Source organism: Macrosteles quadrilineatus, unplaced genomic scaffold (genome assembly GCF_028750875.1).
Source record: "Macrosteles quadrilineatus isolate MER2022 unplaced genomic scaffold, UCM_ALF_1.0 Scaffold_4__1_contigs__length_99947679, whole genome shotgun sequence".
Lineage (NCBI taxonomy): Eukaryota > Metazoa > Arthropoda > Insecta > Hemiptera > Cicadellidae > Macrosteles > Macrosteles quadrilineatus.
Window position 1 is genome coordinate 42,690,832 of NW_026542597.1, and position 20,165 is coordinate 42,710,996.

General features: G+C 34.9%; 2 protein-coding genes across 2 annotated transcripts in view; one reads left to right on the forward strand and one right to left on the reverse strand.

Moving 5' to 3' along the window:
- LOC128991335 (neurobeachin-like protein 1) overlaps positions 1–20,165 on the forward strand; it is a 423,043-nt gene that overhangs the window by 153,139 nt on the left and 249,739 nt on the right. The gene's annotated exons all lie outside the window — the stretch shown is intronic.
- LOC128992879 (uncharacterized) lies at positions 7,208–19,921 on the reverse strand. Its single transcript, XM_054416623.1, has 4 exons — positions 19,890–19,921; positions 18,003–18,378; positions 9,079–9,155; positions 7,208–7,777 (listed from the first exon to the last, which is right to left on the reverse strand). Exons 1-4 carry the CDS (start codon positions 19,899–19,901, stop codon positions 7,316–7,318), a joined length of 927 nt encoding a protein of 308 aa, XP_054272598.1. The 5' UTR covers positions 19,902–19,921; the 3' UTR covers positions 7,208–7,315.

Consider the following 20,165-nt stretch of genomic DNA (forward strand, 5'->3'; position numbering starts at 1 on the left):
TCCATTTACAGTTCAGGTTAATGTGTGATATCGAATGTTTAACCTCAATAATGTGTTTTGGGAAGCTAAAGCATTGTTGCTCGATTATAATAAATGTTATGTATACACTTCGTGTTAACCACCAACTTATAGGTAGTTGTCTACTAATTAGTTTTTTAACGTATTTAGTGTACTGGGTTAAGGTGTAAGGTATTTCAGGATCACTGTGAAAATTAAAGCTAAGTTCTGGTAGCTCATCATATGGCCTTGTATAGAGCTGTAGTGTATACATTCTGACAAACCGTGGGATGCGCATTGATGGTTTTGGTAGTCAATATACAAGTCCAGTTATATCTCTTATGAAAGGAAACTCAAATTCTTTTTATTCGAATACATTAAAATTATATTCTCCTTTGAGAGTCATAAATGAGTATATTACCATGCACTCTGATTATCTCAGCACAAGCCGCTGTTACCCCTAGGCTCTCTTCCCGTGATGCAAACTCATGTCCTACCGCACGCCCGTGGCTACCCCAGGGTCGACGACACACTGCTTCTTGTTCGCCCTTGGACATCTTCCAGTTACGTCTCGTAGAACCTGTCCAGGCAGACCCGTTTTCTCCAGTCATTCCCACTTCACTAATAGCTTAGGACGGTCTTCCTCGTAATTTACATGCGGTTTGAATCTAAACGTTTTTATTTTAACATTGTATAAAATATTGTTTAGGAATTATATACATATATTTTTGATAAATATTATTATTTTCCATCTAACTCAACTGCGATTTTTCTGTGGCATTACTTTGTAAGTTTGTAAATACTTAGCGAAATTAGTTAAACGACTTAACTCCAGCTCCTACTGTTTTGTGACTGTGGTTTTTATTCTTGTATCATTTTGATAGTAGTAATGGTTTGATAAACTATTTGGAACGGATTGATAAATATACATGATATATTATAGCATTAAGTTCGATAAAGCATAATACTTTCTTTTAATCAACACGTTCAACCTGCTCAAAATCAGCTATAGTGACTCCTTTATGGACATTTCAAATGATAAAGTTTTAGAATGTACTTTGAATGAACTTTGTAATAAACAATGGTGGGAAACATGTAGAGCACTTAGTTTTAAGACAGAGTAAGTTTATACAGCTAATAAAAAATAATCGCCGTGAAATGATGAGTACTTTTTTTGGCCACCCAGTACATCTAATTTAAAACAAAAATAGTCTTTTACGTGTTGGATAACTCCAAATAAAGCCAAACAATAACTAATTAATTTTACGGACATGTAAGGCATGACCAGTTTTATTATATCCTTGACGCGATACTTGTATACTGTTGTATTTTTCAGCTGAAATCATTAAAATTTCTTTTAAACTTTCCGTGGGATGTTTCGAAATAGCTTTTATAAATCAACTGAGGTCACTGAAAATATTAGATTAGATTTCTCCACGATCACAAATTAGGCCATTGAACATATGAGATAAGCAAGCAAGGTCTTTTGCCACTCGGGCCATGGCCCTAGGGCTTCACAGTTTAGAGAACAAGCCACTTAACACTTGGTATTTAGTTTTGAAACTTGTTTGGAACATTTGCCTGTTACTTTTTTTATAATTTTAGCCTTTAAATGCGCACCTATTTTAACATATAATATAATATAACATATGATGGTAATGGTAATATAATTGTAATTACATTTTTGGAGAAAGTTGCGAATGGCTCCCTGAGTGCGCCCTTATTTTAAAGGGATCTACAAAGAAAACAAACGTCGAAACAAAAATATCTTTAACTAAATTCAGTCCTAAAAGCTTTGTACAGTTTCAGAATGGTTCTGGGCTGAACAAGTAAATGTAATCGGACGAACATTTTGCTATCGCACTTTTCTTTATTAATGCATTGTTTCTTCATTAACGTTAGTACTATCGAAGGCCTGCATCGAAAATTATTCCAGTTACAATAAGTAGTAAGGATAACAATGGTTTGTGACTTACATACCTCACGTGAACAATGCAAATTAACCCATTGTTACCCAAGTTTAGACACTATTGTGTCATGGCCATTGGCCATACCCATAATTTGAATTAGCATTTTTGTTCTTCGGATGTAATTACATTTTAACATTGTTAAATATAGATTATCATATTGGCTGTTGATATTAGGTATATGTAGATCACATTTTAAGTTGTAGGATAAGATTAAGTATCACAACAAACATAAAGAATACATAAAAATGACTTAAAATACTTAGTTCATTTACGTTTACAACATAGTAGACATGTCACACATGTACTTAGCTAATCACGTACACAGCGGGAATTAAGAAGAGAGGGCGATTCAATATACTAGAGGAAAGCAACATTTGTTCCATATGCACTGTACAGAATGTCCCAAAAAAACTTAACAACTTTGAACCCTAATACAATCTATTTAGGCTTCCATAGATATTTTTTCAAATTACCATATGATAGAGCAACTCATAAAGATTTTTTTCAAAATTATTTGCACGTATCAGCTGTATCATTGTTGTCGTTCAAAGAAACTTCAAAACATAAACTGAAATAAGGCAAGCATCATGAACGTGCAAGAGAAAGCTCAGTGTGTTGATTGGTACATCGAAACAAATAAAAATCGTCTGGTGTTTTGTCAAAAACTAAGTTACAAGTCGATATTCCCCAATGTTCTAGAATTGAAATTGAGAGCCGCCTTTAGCAACATTACTGATGAAATGCGACCTGGGGTGTGGTCAGAGTTAGATTTGTATTGACTGTCTTTTTTGCCAACAATAGAAGCAATATTGATTTTTGTGATCAACTGATCCAGAAAAACCAAAGAATATGTGTGTTAATTTACATTTATTAAAACGTGTGTAAGCATGTCAATAAAATGTTTACACTGCAACAAAGTTGCACAGTTTTATTGGGACGCCCTGTATAATTATATTAATTGTGCATTACATCAATTATTGCAAAATATGAACTCAAAGAATATTAAAATCCAAAAAAAGACAGTAATCTATCAACGTTGCTTTAATTTTGTGCCAGTTTAGCATCGCCTCAAAATGTATGTCACTGTCATTAAAAGTCATACAACGTCGGTTCCATTTAGTCAATAGCATTACTATCGCCGGCCTTATCGCCCATATGGTCCAAGAGTCTAGCGTAGTCAATAGACTAATCGATAGGTTTCAAGTATTTACAGCTCTCATAAACACCTAGACCAATAAACCCGGGTTAAAATAACGCCTGTTAGCACGGTCGCAGTATCACACCAAGCTAGTCCTAGTAAATCAGGGCAACACCTATCTAAATCAACCGTGTATACAAGTGCGAGTCCGATAATAATTCGTGTATGTCGCAAGCACAGCTACCTAGGTAGCGTTCACGCCTTACAGATGTACTTCTGACTGGAGATATGTTACCAGCTGCTAGCTGTTGGCTGCTGGCTACCGACTGCTATGTAGCCGCCGGCTGCTATCTTACCTGGTGACCCGGTTATTCAAACGAGTCCCAGCTTGTCGCAAGCTCCACTATTCCGGCAAGGAAATGTGTATCAAAGCCGTCGTCTGGTCGAGCGGGTTTCGACACAGGTTCACAACAATCCGCGGAATGCCCAGTCCGCCGCGCATACAAACTGCACCGAAACGTTAAAAACCGCGGGAACGCTATGCGGGAAACAAGTGTTAACCACTTTATCAGAAATCTGTCAATTAAAGTCTCGTTTAATAGGGTCCCCGGAACGTTGGATGAATTATGCGTGGGGATTAGGCGCAGTGGAGAAATGTGAGGCTTAAACGATTGACACAGATTGAACATACATGTAAATACAGGTTTTGTTAATGGTATGAAACGACAAATTCACTTACAATTTTATAGATTTTCCTGGTTCAGTGTACAATGTCTACTGTTAAATTAGTCGAATACATTTTACTGCCCTTTGCCTAATACAATACCTAGGATCAACTGTTTAAATGATAATATGATCCAAATCACTTTTGTAAGACTGTTCAATCGGATTTTTGGCATCGTTCAAGTTAAATAAGTACGAAACAGTACAGGTGTACTCTCTAAGAGGAGTCAGACTTATAGTCAGTGCATACAAGTAATTTTAAATTTAACTAGAAAATGTACAAACTATTATGTAATAAACGCTGTAAGTTATGGTTCAAATCAATTTGTGTTTTCACATTAAACTGGGTATAAAAATATACTACTGATGCCATAAAGGTCGAGGAACATAGTCAATGCCATCGAGCTATTTTTAATTGACTTACACAATAAGTAGGTAAACATAACGTGCGTAACTACAAAGACGCGTAAAACGACGATTATTTTTAAAAAATTTTCGGATTTCCCTTTGAATAGTTTCTTCATATTGTTTACCATTATCGTTTGCATTCGAGGGTTTTATCAAGCTCTCCTTTACATTGCGGAACTATTGACTACGCCACTTTCCGGACCAGTGCGCAATAATTTTGCAATTTGTAATAAATCAAAAGACCGACTTAAGGACTAGTTCCCACAAATATTATCGCACTGGGGGCCACAGACTACGCAATAAGATTGATAGCCCAGTAACATCTAAATGTGTCCAATTTGGGTTGGTTCCACTCTACATTCTCTCGGATTATCTGCAGGTTAATTAATTAACACACACTTCGTGACCAGTCGGACAGTGGAAAACAGATTGCTGCGATTCAACTAATTTTAATATTTTTTTAAGAATTAGACTCTCTGCTAACGCTTTTAGATTGTGGACCGTAAAAATAAGCGTAACTTGTACCTAATATAGTTGAGTTCTCATGTTATGTTAGTGTTCTGCAAATATTCAGGCTAAGATATTTGAAAGATATTGTGATGACTGCTGACCAGTAGTTGCTAATATAAGTACTTAATACTCACAGGCTATGCCAATATTCCTGTATTTTAAAAGTAATACTGTGTCCTATATGGTGAGTTTTTCATACTTATTTAAGAAACGATTAACTATTTTACGCCTATTCAACACTCCAGAGTGCTAGGATGCTGTTTTAACCTTATTCATTATTTACATTAAACTTTCACTCCTGTCTGCTGTGAGAAGTGATTATTTATGATGATATAAGGTAAAAGCCATATAGCCATATATCCATACTAGAGGAAAGAAACATTTGTACCATATGCACTGTACAGAATGTCCCAAAAAAATTTAAGAACTTTGAAGACTAATACAATCTATTCTTGACCCCAGTTTAGGTAATTGACAAAGGCAATGAAATAGCAAGCTCTCTAGGAAGATAACTCCCTAGGACGTGATGAATGGTTATAACCTTCATACTTTCGTGATTCGATTTACTGTATTACTGATATTACAATGTAAGATTACAACAGCATGTTTTATGATTTTATTAAATTTCAAAAGAACGGTAGAAATGTGCTAAAAACCAACTCATGTCTTGCAACATTTTGATTGAGTATCAATTTGAACAGATTTAAACACTTGGAAATATGTTATTCAAATTAATTAATTTTATTTATTTATAATTTCCATCTAAAACGATGGCACCCTAATTTTTTTACGTAATTTTCGGATGACAAATTTTATATGTGTCATAATGTGGCCGATTTGATTTAATCATTGGAACAACGGCCATAAAAAGTTCAATTACACACTCTACCTGTGAAAATTGGGTTATGTACAGGCTAAATGCATTCATTGGAAATAATTTGGGTTTTCAGTTTTGTTTAGTTTTATTACAGAATTTTTAATTATCTCTTTTAGAGCCTTTTAGAGTTTTTAATTGCCTTCAGGGTTCTGTATGTATAAATTAAAAATAAACATGGATTTGCTTGCAATAACTAGCTGAAATACGATTGGCTTCTTTCCCACTCAACCTTCAAGAACTATACAAATGAATTTTTGACGTAATGACACATTTCAAGCATGTTTACTTTAAAAAACTGCTTGTGCCATTTTACCTACCTTTGTTTTATTGAAACTAGCAACAGATTCAGTTTATGAACAAAAATTTTCTGACTTATGATAAAAGACGCTTGGCGTTACTAAATGATCTCCGTAATACAAAATAATTCGGAAATAACCCAGAACACTTGGAGTTTTGTGTTTGGGACTCTTCTTTCAGTAGATAGGTGTCATGATTTTAGTGTCAGTTGTGAAATGTGGTTAAAGTTAGGTTATTTCCTTCGATTAATTGCATGTCTAGATTGGGTTTTAAAGGAGGAGTTAAGAACCAACACCTTTTCTTTAGGTCTTACGGACGTTTACTTACACAATGCGTCCAAATCGATAGTAAATGATCAATTCGAAAATAATTCGTGTACAAATGATGTTACACAGTGAAACAAAATTTTACCCTTGTGATTTGTTATGGAATTAGGATCGAGTTTGACTATCAAGTTTGAAACTTAACACTCATCTTTACTAGACAAACCTGAGTAGATGTTTTATGGAAATAATACATTTGCTCAATCTTCAGGCATTACTTTAAATCCTCTGCGAAAATATTTGTTTCAGTGACAATTCATTCGTATAAAGATCTTTTATTGAAACCGTTACCTTGCCTCGATTGAGTAAAATGTGTTTTGATATATAAGTAGGCTAGTCATAGTTTAGATATTAGCACCAATGTTAACAGTACTTGGAAATACTTTTACGAATGATCACCATCATTACGATGTCATTGCTACGATCATTTTGTACCAAGGTGTTAATGTTAAACCATTTACTCAATCTTATCAAAGTGTATTTCCTGCTTTTTAGTTTCCATACCACAATCATAATTCTAATTCCAATTGTCATAACCGGACCAAGCTCATTTTAAATTAAGTTTTGATATTTTGTGATCTTTCTTTACAATAATTGTGGCCTAGGTTTTTACCTTACTTACTAGGCAATATGATGGTATGGTTTACTTTACATTTTTTATGGGAAAACAATCAGTATTTTTTCGTAAGTTCAATATTTTTGATTGCATTTTATATTGAAAAGCTTACGCAAATTGCTGCAGTCGACTATTTGAGACAAAAGAGCTATCAAAGCGCGAGGTCTTTAGAGTAGCTCTTCAACTAACCACACATTATTATACCATCTTAGAATTATCATAGCCAACAACGCATATTTCATCTGTTCAGCATAACATACATGCTCTTGTGATTTCTTAGACATTTAGAACTTCTGAATAATCTAACTAGTGATGCATAAAGTAAAGGTGTGACAGAAAACACGGGAATGGTTTTATAAAAACAAAGCCTTGTTTTTATCAACATACAAAAATATGGTACATGAGGATCACTATTTACAAATGAGAGGAAGATGAGTGACAAGCTAGGTGCCGAGTCTAGTAGTGAGGGGCAGGCGCGTAGGCGGGTGCGGCGTACTTGGGCGCGGAGTAGGCGGGTGCGGCGTACTTGGGCGCGGAGTAGGCGGGGTGGGTGTTATGTTCACGGTGGACGACGGCGTTGAAGCCGTATCCGTCGTCGGAGTACTCTACTACCCTCTTGGTGCCGTCAGCCTCGACCAGCTCGTAGGATCCCTTGACGTAGTCTCCGTCGCGCTCCTCGTGCTGGCTCTTGACGTCGTAGGTGTGAGGGTCGTTGACGGCGTAGTCGAAAGCGTACTTGGGGTGTGCGTCGTAGGGCTCAGGCTCGGCGTACTTGGGAGCGTAGGGCTTGGGAGCGTAGGCGGGGGCAGGTGCGTAGGCGGGGGCAGGTGCGTAGGGTGCAGGAGCGTAGGGCTTGGGAGCGTAGCCGTACTGGGGCATGGCGGTGGCGGCGGCCACTACGGCGAGGACTGTGACGAGCTGAAACAAAAAATATCCATTTAATTTCATTCACCCTAATGTTACTAGAATTAACCTTTGCAACCTAACAGACCTACATTTTCGTGATTCGATTTACTGTATTAATTCATGTAAGATTACAACAGCAGGTTTTATGATTTTATTAAATTTTCTAAAGCAGGGTGGAATGGTGCTAAAAAAAACAAATCATGTCTTGTAAAATTTCGACTGAGTAAGAATTTGAATAAAGTGAAACACTTGGAAATATGTTTTTAAAATTTATTAATTTGAGATACCTTATAGACTGTAATGAACTGTAAGAGTTGACAGGATAACAATTTTCACTGAATAAGGTGGATTAATTCTCTAATGCAAAAAAATAATACGTCTTTTAACGTAGACAACATTAAAATTTAACGTTGGTTCTTAAAATAAATGAAACTTGACATTATGTTGAATTTTTTAATATTGCCACCAAAATGTAGCCATAACTTTGTACATTTATAAGTATTAGTAAAACTTACCCGTTATAGCACTATTTTACTTATTTTGGAACTCTAACAAATAGCCATTCTTTATAATTAATATAACGACTAACTCTAAAGGTCAATATACGTACTTATATTATTCAGGGCTTTAAATATGTCATAAGCATCTGTGATTAAATACCGTATACGGTACCCTTGAACTACCCCACCATTTTGCCCTCTATGTTTGGCCCTTATATCTCCGGTTATAAATTGTTTGTGTTATAGTTTATATTTTACATAATTACAGCGTCCTTACTTTTAGGCATTTGTTCTAACGTTTTACCAATTGATATACAAATTATTTTATTTTAATGTTCACGTTTTAATATCGTGTACGATGAACAATTTAGTATGATGCGTCGTATTACAAAGGGATCATTTGATTACATTTATATTATTCTGTAATACATTGAATACATTCTTTATCAGTATAGTACGCGTTATTAATTTTACCTCACTGTACTTGTAATATATTTTATAAATATTTCAAGATGTATTCGGCAGTTTACAAGATAAATAGTTTTCAAACGAACTGTTTAGGTGGTGAATCATTCGCAAAATATGTTTGTTTTGTACTTAATAATACACAATTGTTCAAAGCTGCTATTAATGAACATTCTAAACCAACATTAATCTTCAGTAAACATTTGAAAATTACTAAATCCAAACCTAAAGAAATCCAAACAGCAAGCCTTAAAACAAACATTACTAAAATGTGCACAGATAAATCTAGTTGTCATGTAAATACTTATCCCTCACAGACACTGAACTAACACTAACACACACACACACCTGGAGAGCCATGGTGGTACACTGTTGAACTGTTGTGGCACTGATGACTGGACGTGGTGACCGGAGCGAGTATTTATACCGGGGTATTCACCGACCATCTGGGGGTGGGGCTCTACCTCCGAGCCTTTCACCTCACGCCCCAAACTGAGGAATTCGGGTTCGGGTGTCATTTTTGTAATCACAATCACGATTATATAAACAGAAATTATCAAAAGTGGATGGAGCCCTGGGGTGCTCAGAGACTGGCTGACCTTGGCCCTGATCGCGGCTAATCAGGTTCCCATCGTTTGTTTACATTGCGGGATCTGGTTGGATGAGAGATTAGCCACGCAGAAGTAGTCTTTATTACATGGATAATTTGTAATAAGAGTTGAACTTGTCAATTATGATGGGTGTCAAAGTCTTGGATGCCTTTGTAAAACCACCAAGGCATCCTTAACAAGGATGTGTGGTCGTATAACCTTTGAATGTGTGCAAATTCATAAATTATTATGATTCAGTATATTAAATGTATTTCCCGATACATTAAATGTCTCGTGGCCTTTATGGTGGTCTAATCGCTTTGTAAATACACTTTGATAGAAAAGAACTCAAAACAACAAACACCAACTTCTGGTCAGTCTGGTGGTAGTCTGGTGTTATCTTTTGAGTGTTAAGCTAATTAAAATAATATATTTTCATAAGCTGGTGCAGACAAACCTTGTATGGTTTTTGCACCTATTGTAAACATGAATTGTATACTTTATTGCTCGATTAATAAATTGATTGTACAATTGATTGAAAAGAAATTAAATACGTTTTAAGATGCTTTAAAATCACAGTAGCTCAAAATGTAAAAGATACGTTAAACACGTTCAGTGTTATTGAAAATGTTTTCTACATCGAAAGGAATGTTGAATCAATAACTGTAAAACAAAAAAAAACAATAGATTAAGGGTAAGGTTGATTTAAGAATGACCATCTCTTAAACTCCTTATCTATACAGTTGTTTGATCTGCATTGAATATTTTAAATATTGCTTGGTTCCAAAAAGTTCACAAACTTAAGATTTTTTAGCTGTATTCTTTTGTTGATGTAGTCTTGCAACAAGAAATGATTATACTGTATTTCCATAAAAGCTATTAAAATGACGAATACCAACTTGTTTATAAAGGATTTTGCAGACCTTTTATGTTTTATGACTTTCCCTTTTAACTAGGTTTTGATACAATACAAGTACTAAACTACCATTAAATTCATGTACTAGAATTACCACACAATGAGACATACATCACTTTCATTATTGTTAGTACGTAAAACCTGGTTATGGCGGTAAAATAGTCAATAGTTTCACTTTTCTTATCACTTTTACTTTTTCGCACATTCCACCGCCGCGGACCCCTCCTATATCGGACCCTTCTAAGGTCAGGTGGTCGTATAATCAATGGCAAGATAACGAGAGTATACGTATCTGTGTCAATGGTGAGTCGCTCCTTTCTCCTTCAGTCTACAACACTCAGGTTTCGTTCTTTTGCGTCTTCCTTTGTTGTCAGGAGAGTGTTCAATCGTTTTTATCTTGGCGTTATTTATATCTAGCTCTACAATTTTACGACGATTAAGAGTGGGAATATGATGTTTAGGATTCATCTATTTATAAAGGACAATGTGAATAATTTAATAAGTTCGTCTACTTACATTTGCAGTTACCTTTTGTGATTGCGGGTTTGTGTTATTCTATTTTAGGGATTATTACGGCAAATAGTTAATTTATTTATAAAATGTGTACTTGTATTAATTTTGTATGTCTTTGTTTTTAACAGTCCATCTGTAATTCCCATTACATTATCATATGTCAGTTTTCATTGTTGCATTCATTCGTCTCGAATCACCGCTCATAACATCACGCACTCATTTTTTCTCGTAATAAATCAATCTCTTTATACCAAACCTCTCGACTTTTTCCTCTATAATATAACTACACCGCACATTTTTGGTCTTTTCGAGCCGCGGATTTTTGGTCCTATCGAGCCGCGGATTATATCTACGAACATATTAGTGCGACTTTTCTCAAGTTTATTTTCAATGTCTCGGTTGAACGTATTTCATCCATCGTGAAGCCGCCAAAGACAATACCGCATCGCCATTTTGAACTTTTCGTCTACGTCACGATACAGTCCACACTCCTCTCATTCCAAGTGTTCAACATCGTCATCGTTCTGCTAGTTCCGCTCCGCATTCAACGCTTCGACACTTCATTTCGTCTACAACTTCAGCTTCAAACGTCATGTCAACAAAAGTAAGGTTAAGTTTGTAATTCTTCGAAGACAATGAAGACAACTCATCGCATCTCATCGTAAGTTCTAACAATAAATCAACACCTACAAGAAAAAATAAAGAAACCCAGATTTTATTCCTCAGTTGTCCTTGTCCTCTAATTATCTACTCCATCCAATTATAATATCTCTGCTACTGAACTCATTGAACGATCTAGGCCTAACTTGCAAAATGAGATTTTCCACATTTTCTAATAGATGCAAATTGCAATTAAATAAATTAAATACGATCAGTGAGTATATTCAATCATGTCCATCAGAAATAACAGAAGCTCAAACCGCTAAACTTAACCTTTATTTGCACGAAGCTAAAACAATTTCTGCCAATTTTGAATCTAACCTTGATAAGCTTCTTGATATTGATGACGATACTAACGTTTTTTCTGACAATGAAGAAGCTATTTTAAAGCTCCAGAACGACATATCAGAACTCTCAATAAACATTCAAACCGAAATTTCTCTTTTAATTCAGAACTTTAATGATGAACACTTGTCAAATAACTCTGTAACTTCAAACACCTCTAGGCCTACTACTAGCATTGTAAAATTGCCTAAGCTAGAACTGAAGTCCTTCAATGGTGACACTAAAACATGGATTTCCTACATTAACCTTTTTGATACTACTATCCACAACAACAGTAGCTTACAGTAACAGTATCCCTTGTTGAAAAACACCAGTACTTGATGAGTTCACTTGAAGGCGAAGCCTTACACTTAATCAAATCCCTACCGATCTCGTCTGGCAACTATACAGTAGCCTATAATGCTTTACGAGAAAGATACCACTCGAAGCTTAGGCTAATCTCTGTCCACCCCATATCAGTAAAATTGTCGATTCGCCCAATATAACTAAAAAATCTATCAAAAACCTCAGATCATTTTTAAATGAGTTTAATGAAAATGAACAAGCTCTTAATGTTCTTGACTATAATGTCATGGAAGACAACTACCTACTAAGTATGTTGATCTTACGAAAAATGAATTCCAACCTCTGTCAAGTTTTTGAATCAAAACGCATAAATTCTTCTGATTTTCCTCAAGCTAGTGTAATAATCAAATTCCTTAAAATGTCACAGTCAGCAAGCAGCTCCTCTCCAAATATCCAACCCTCACCAAGTTTCACGTCAAATTGATGAATCAATTCAGTTTCAACATCCTCCTATGGCCTTGATATGTACTTCAAATGATTTGAAATGTTTTTGCTGCCATAAAAATCACAAAATATACAGTTGCCCTGCCTTTCATAGTAAAACCCCTCAAGAAAGGCTTAAGGTTGTACGCGACTTAAAACGCTGCACAAATTGCCTTGGTAATCACTTTGCTAAACACTGCAAGTCTACTAATACTTGTAAGACCTGTTTGAAACTTCATCACACACTCCTTCATTTTTTGAAGCCTACTAAGCCTATGGCTGATAACAGAAATCACTGCAACCAAGAACAAAAAGAAGCAATAGCAAATTCAAAACCTTCTAAACTGAAAGCTGTAACTCCTGGTCATTTTGTTATTAACTCTTCTCTGACAACTGTTCCTGACCCAATAAAGATCTCACCTCTTATTGATAATAATTTACCTCAAGACATCACCCGAAGCTTATGCTGCCGTTGGAGTCAAGAATATTTTAAGACCCCTCATCAGCGTTGTTTCAAGTGGAACCTCAAGAAAGAAAACCTCAATATGTAGACCCTGTTTTCTAAAACACACCAGCTCCTCATAGCTACAGACCAGCTGATCCTCATTCAAGACTATCAGTGAAAGTGTCTTCATACCATTAAGCTGCATTTTTTAAATATTTTTTCAACCCACTCTGGCCAATTCTCATAAATATTTTATATTTTTTCAATTTCTCTTTTGTTGAACCTTGTTGGTTCAAAGGGGGCGGTATGTTCAGTCAAGTTGCCTTTGTTTTTTGTATTAATTTTATATGTCTTTGTTTTTAACAGTCCATCTGTAATTCCCATCACATTATCATAATGTCAGTTTTCATTGTTGCATTCATTCGTCTCGAATCACCACTCATAACATCACGCACTCATTTTTTCTCGTAATAAATCAACCTCTTTATACCAAACCTCTCGACTTTTTCCTCTATAATATAACTACACCGCACAGTGATGGTTTATTATAATTATAATGTTTTTATGTCATTGCCCTATATAGATTATTATTCGTCTTATATTTTGACATCGAAGTTTATAAAGCATAATTTACATTATTTGTAAATATCTCGGTATTTTATACTTGTTAATCTGTTTAAAAGATGAATTTAGGAATCATGCCATGATTTAATGACGATGAGGATAATATCTCCCTTCTGGGAGATATTATGACAGATGACAGATAAGTGACAGATATGACAGATAAGTGACAGATATGACAGATAAGTGTAATATCTCTCTTGCACATATCAGTTAGAATTGTAGAAGGACATTACTAACAACTAAGTATACCACGTCAAATAGATTACAACATCTAGAAAACTGACAGAATGTGATCCTTCGTTTTCAGTAGTGTTTTACCAATAACTTCAAAAGCAGTTTGTTTTACAGCCCCCCAATTCAAAGAACTACATACTTCTTTACTCACGCACATTAGGAAAATACTGATAACTTTGGTACGCTGAAAGCTAATCACCAGTAAGTGGTTATAAGCTATTAGCACGCTGTAATGCACAAATGGCTGGGTAATGATGCGATATAATGAACTAGCTGTAATGAATCTGTCTGAGTGGGGGCGGAGTCCAGCGACAGAACCATTACATGAGAGGAGAGTGGTATCCTTGGACCACTCCGCATACACGAACATTCGGGATTGTGGAGTGGGCTTTGGGGTTTGTTCGGAGTTAAAGATTATCAGATAGGAACTCTGTATAATGTTTGTTGTATTTTATAGAGGTAAATCCACACAGGTATATGTGAGGGCTGAGTGGTCTTAGACTTTGCTTAAGGGTTGTCGGTTCGATTTTGAGAAAAGTCAATGTTTTTGAAGGTTTGAAACTGGGGCCATCTTTGATGATCGGGTTTGTTATATGGTCTTAGCTCAAGAACCGGCTGATCTTAGCCAGAATAAAGCTACCATTTCACTCATTCAACAACCATCCCTCGATCATATTCGCTTGAGAATACGTTCTGTGTATCAGCATTGTAGAAATTCAATCAAATTTTATTCTGATCATGGTTTGTCCCGTATTTAATTGTTCATCCTTTTGGCAGTGCAACGTTTACCATATAACTGATTTTAGTAATTAAGAATGTAACCATTTCAAGAACAAATATTAAAAAATATAAAACAGGCTTGTAATTAGGAGTAATTTCAATCTGATGTGATAGTTGCTGTTATTCTCATACTAAAGATTTTTTTGCTTATAGGGGTGTTGTTGGTTTCTAGAATAAGTATACCTAATCACAAAATTGTTATAACTGTTCATTTTGAAAACAATTAGAATATTTGTTGGTACGGTGTTATGGAAAATTATATGGTAAAAGTGAATTTTATAAAATTATGGAATTATATAAAACTTATTGGTGAAAAATATGCATTATTATAATATGATTTGAATATTTTACAATACGACTAAATTCCGTGTCAGTTTTTGCATATTAACCGTAATTATTTACAAAATATTAATCAAGAAACCAAAATTAGAATAATTCCAAAACACTTTTTCATAACGCTAATGTAATGAACACGCCCATTACCAAGTATATTGCACGGATTCCATCCAACCATGTAAAAGAAATTGCTAATTTATTATACAAAGTAATCTGGCATATCACGTCTACCGACTCTCACAGTTCATTTAACAATTACGCCGAAACAGCTGGGAACGCCGTTAACATTACTGGATCATTTAGCAAAGCCACCGAGTTACTAGAAGCTGCTATTAACGCCTACATTTTCAGAATGGGCCATACACTTAATAGCCACTCGATAGTTTAGACCTGTGGATTGAAATCAGCCGGCAATAAAAAGTAATCGTCCGCCTAACCACAGTCCCCGTATAATGATAGTCTGGTCTAACCATAGTCTGGTGATTCGACGGCAAATTAAAAGCCAGTTTTTGTCGCTTCAGTTGGAAGTTGGCCAATGGCTGACCTGCTTCTCACCTCGGTATTGGTTGACTTCAAGTTTGATGTAATTGATTTAATTGTACACGGATTGTAATCGTCAACTGATACAATCCAGAGTACCAACTGTTAATTAGGGTAACAAGAACAACTCGTGTTTAAAGGATCGCGTTACAAAATCAACGGTTGTTTCAAACGAGTTTAATGGTCATGGCTGTGTATTGAGTTGAGATTTCTGTTGCTCGGTTCGATTGAATCTTGATTAATCAGTGATAGAGTTATACTTCTAGATCCAATATAATTAATTTGTCTTTTACTAGCTCAGTATTTTTTACAATATAAGTGAATATCGGAGAGACGATTATAATCTAATACGTCAATTTAAGTGGTTTTTATAATATTGTATTAAACATTTTTTTGATCTTAAAAAAGAAAAAATAATTTGAGCATATAAAATAGTATTTTGAAGGAACACATTTTTAGGAATGGCTCAAATATTAATTGGGTCTTTTTTGCAACCTGTATGGGCTCTTTTAGCCTTAAAATTAACCGTATACATAGGGAAGAGCATGTGCTGTATAAGAATGGTCGGTTACGATGCATTGTAAGTGGGTATATGTTTACGAAGAATATGTAACAAAAGAAAAAGAATGGAGCAAACTAGATTTCTCTACGTCAGTCCTATCAAAAGTTATGGCGATTCAAAGTTTTTTTTTATTATTATTTTTTTAACCAAATGGAGATGGCCCTGGTGTATTGGCCCTTTAGACGACTTTAACATAGGAACGGAATTTCTATTTCCCTTAAGTGTATCCATCGCAAGAGGATAACTCAAAGTCGCATAGTGTCTAGACAGTACAGGCCCGAACAAAATACTAAAAAAGTACCTGATGCAGTTTATATATTCTTTCAATAATTGATCTACCTCATTTGTAATTTACAATGGGGTGGGAATACAGAAGAGAACCACTTGTTCCTTGTAAATATACTGTAAGATTCAGTTACACACCCAGGCACAACTCTATCGCCCTTATTGCTTAAATTTTAATACAGATTGGTGAATTTCCAATCAGCTATGTGGCAAAATCCGAATTAAATCATAAAATTCATCGTAATTAATTAAAACATAAAGGTCAAAAACTCAAAAGTTTAACTCTGTTAATAAGTAAAATGTAACTATTAAAAATAGCAAATGTCAAAGCTAACACATATTCCAAATTTAACTGTAAACAATTACAACCCTTTGTATTAGGTCAAATAAGGTTCGTGTCTTTAAAATATGATTCATCAAAAAAAAAAAAAAACTTATGTTTTCCGGAAGACTTCTCATCAAGACCTTTCATTCAAGTATGCGGTTGATAGGTGTGCGGCCTACGGCTTTCTCAAAAGTTCTTGTTCTTTATTATAACAAAATATATGTAGAATTGTGAGAGTTTTTGTTCATAATCATCATTTTGAAAATAAAAATGGATATTGCGTTCAGAACTTTCTATAAGGTACCGATTAAAGAGTGCATTTTATTCTAAAATGTTTGCCGTTAGAAACACCAAATACATCATGCAATTCAAGCACGAGTACTTAAGCATGTACAAAAGCTTTTATGACTACGATATTTACTGCGGGAAACCAATGTACTCGTGTGGCCTTTCTCCCTAAACAAAATATTTGATCATGGTGTTTTAGGTGACTTGGTGATCTTAATTAAGACCAAGGCAATATACAAGATCAGTTATTAAATTAATCACATACGTATGCATAATTGGAAAATATTGCAGTTAATAGTGTCTGAGCCAAGTGGACTCGTGGATGTCGTCATGACACTATGTATATCTTACTAATGTCTTACCGCCGTATCCTCAGTCCCTCTAACTGCTATGTAATTACTAGACGACATGCCTCATCGCCTCACCCAGTTTCACCTCTTCCTGCTCCTCAACTCCAGTCTAGGCTCGTTAATTGCAAATCCTGTTTTTCCAATTCTCGCATTTTATCACTCCTATTCATTACGTTATTAGAGGCCTCTTCTGATGCAATGTCTGAATGTTTATAATTTTGTGTGTATTGAAGTTATTGAAATTATTAACTTGAGTTGAGTAATTTGGTAAATGTTCATGTTTGAGATATAAAATTTATATTGATTCAAACAGTTACTAAAGAGACAACTGGCTCAGTTAAAGCAAAAAACATACAGGGAAAATTAAATTACCCCTTCAGGATAACCATCTAAATTTCATCAACGTTTTCTTGCAAGAATAAGAAAATACCTGTACAATAACACTTTTTGCAATCGGCATTTATTCTGATCTCTGCTTCGCAGTCGATTTTTTAGTTATTTTCCAGTTTAAATTACCTTAGACGTGATAAATGTTGAATCTTAGTGCTATAAATCCTTAACAAGGACTATTCGTATACAGAAGAGGAAAAACGTATGTTTAACATTAATGTTTAATAATATCAAAAGGAACAACTATATACAACAAGTAACATATGACTGGTGAATGATGACTGGCGATGTGGATGATGATGGTAACTGAACAGACTCAACCATAATGGGAGTATTTTGGTGCTTCGTATTTCTGCTCGTACTTGGGTGTCTCGTAGTGGTAAGGGTGCTGGTTGTGCTCTCTATGGACAACGGCGTTGAACCCAGTCTTGTGGTCAGCTGTGTAGTGGACAGTCCTCTTGGAGCCATCAGGTTCTACCAGCTCGTAGTATCCCTTGACGTAGTCTCCGTCGCGCTCCTCCTTCTGGCTGTGGATGTTGTAGGTGTGAGGGTCGTGGACGCCGTACTCGAAGGAGTACTTGGGGTGAGGATCGTAGGGCTCTTCTTTGTACTCGTACTTGTGATCGTAGCCTCCGTGGCCGCCATACTGAGCTAGCGCACAGCTGGCGAGGGCGGCGAGAAAACAGAGAAGTAGGGTCTGAAAATTACATTCTGTTAGATATATTGCTCTAAGGGTGTCATAGCCTGCATCCTACTTCAAAATGTAATCTGTTGTATAATAATGAACACTAATATTTGCGTCAGCAATTAAAATTAATTTTGATTAAATTTTAAAGTATTGCGATTAAGGTGACTAATAATGAACTTGACACTTTAATACTGCCAAAGTAGGCTACAATATGTAATGTTTACAAATTTCTTTTCAAACCTACTACTTTGGCATCCTGTATCACCCTATATCAACTTGACCTCGAAGCTTTGCCTAAATTCTTTTGAGTGCTAGGATTCGTAAATTATTAGAGGAATCATGAATCCACTATTCTTGTAGTTTATTCAGTCGGGTTTGGTGGAATCATTTAACTGTTGGCCTCACGAGTATTGGTGAATATTAAGCTTCCTAAAACGTATATGACTCAGTTGCTCAATTTATAGTACACTCGTCCTTTAAATTCCTACTAGAGGTCGTCCTGTGGTCGAATACTTGACCAAAATATGTAATGTGTGTAATGTAATATTTAATAAAACAAGTAATTGGAATTTCTTCCATTAGTTTTGATTTTCTGTTTATGTTGCGTTGTTATTTCGTCACCAGCATGGCAACCTATTAGGACCCATATTAATTTTTTTTAGATTTTAAATTCATTTGTTGTGTTTATTTTTAAGCCTATTTAAATTTATCAAGGGATTCTGCACATCAACAGGAAAATATCTTTCCAAAAGTATTCTTAGATTTTCACTGCGATGCACATGAGCTGAGATAAAAGGTTTAAAGAAACATGCTTGTCTATTAATATATAGATTATAAATGCATTTACCAAATAATTTAAGTTACATGTTTTGTAATAATATATTGAAAGATCATTTGGAGACAAGATAAAAATAATTAATGGTATTTGCTGCTGATATGATATTTATCCTAGTACATAAAATTTTTGGTACAGTAGTTAGAAGATAATCGTTCGGCTTAATATTACTAATTATTTAGTTCGTGAAGTATCTTATGAAAAATATTCTTTTAACAACGTTGACAACTTTACATGAAAAAAAAATGTACGTAGACAAACTTTTAACTCCAGTCTAACGTTTTTATGAAACGTGTGTTTCAGTTCATTCTCAATTGATTACCGGAAATATACCTGAATATATTCATAACACCTGAAACCTTTGTTGATTTAAATCACTTAAAGTAAAGAAGAATGAAATAAAGTTGTTAATAACAATAATTAATAAACATCATAGGTATTTATTAGTAAAACAATAATTAAACGTTAACAAACTACATCTCTACCTCACTTCTATGTGGTAAAATATAGTGTATTCTAAATTTGCAGTGGAAGCATTTACTTTTAAAATTTAGTTTATAATTGTATAAGATGCTCACACAATATTAAAACAAAACTAAATATTTTATCAGTAAAAATCTACTGTTTTTAAATATGTTTATCACATTAATGGTATCAATTGTGTTATCAATATTATTGTATTTACCTGAGATGCCATGACTGTCACAGTAGAGTTCACCAAGTAGACTGTGAGTGACATTAAAATTGTACCGTATTTATAGTAAGTTAATTCACTGTCCAGACAGGTCCGAGTAGTGGACACAACCTTTCACTCTCCTTTTCCCACCTTTCTAGCTGGACACTGGAACGCTGGACTTTGGAGTGAATGCCCTCTCTTGTATGATCTGATGCACCTGTTATCTGCTATCATAGGTAGCTTGGTAACAAAGGGAAGTAGGTAAGTAACAAAGGATGCTTTGGT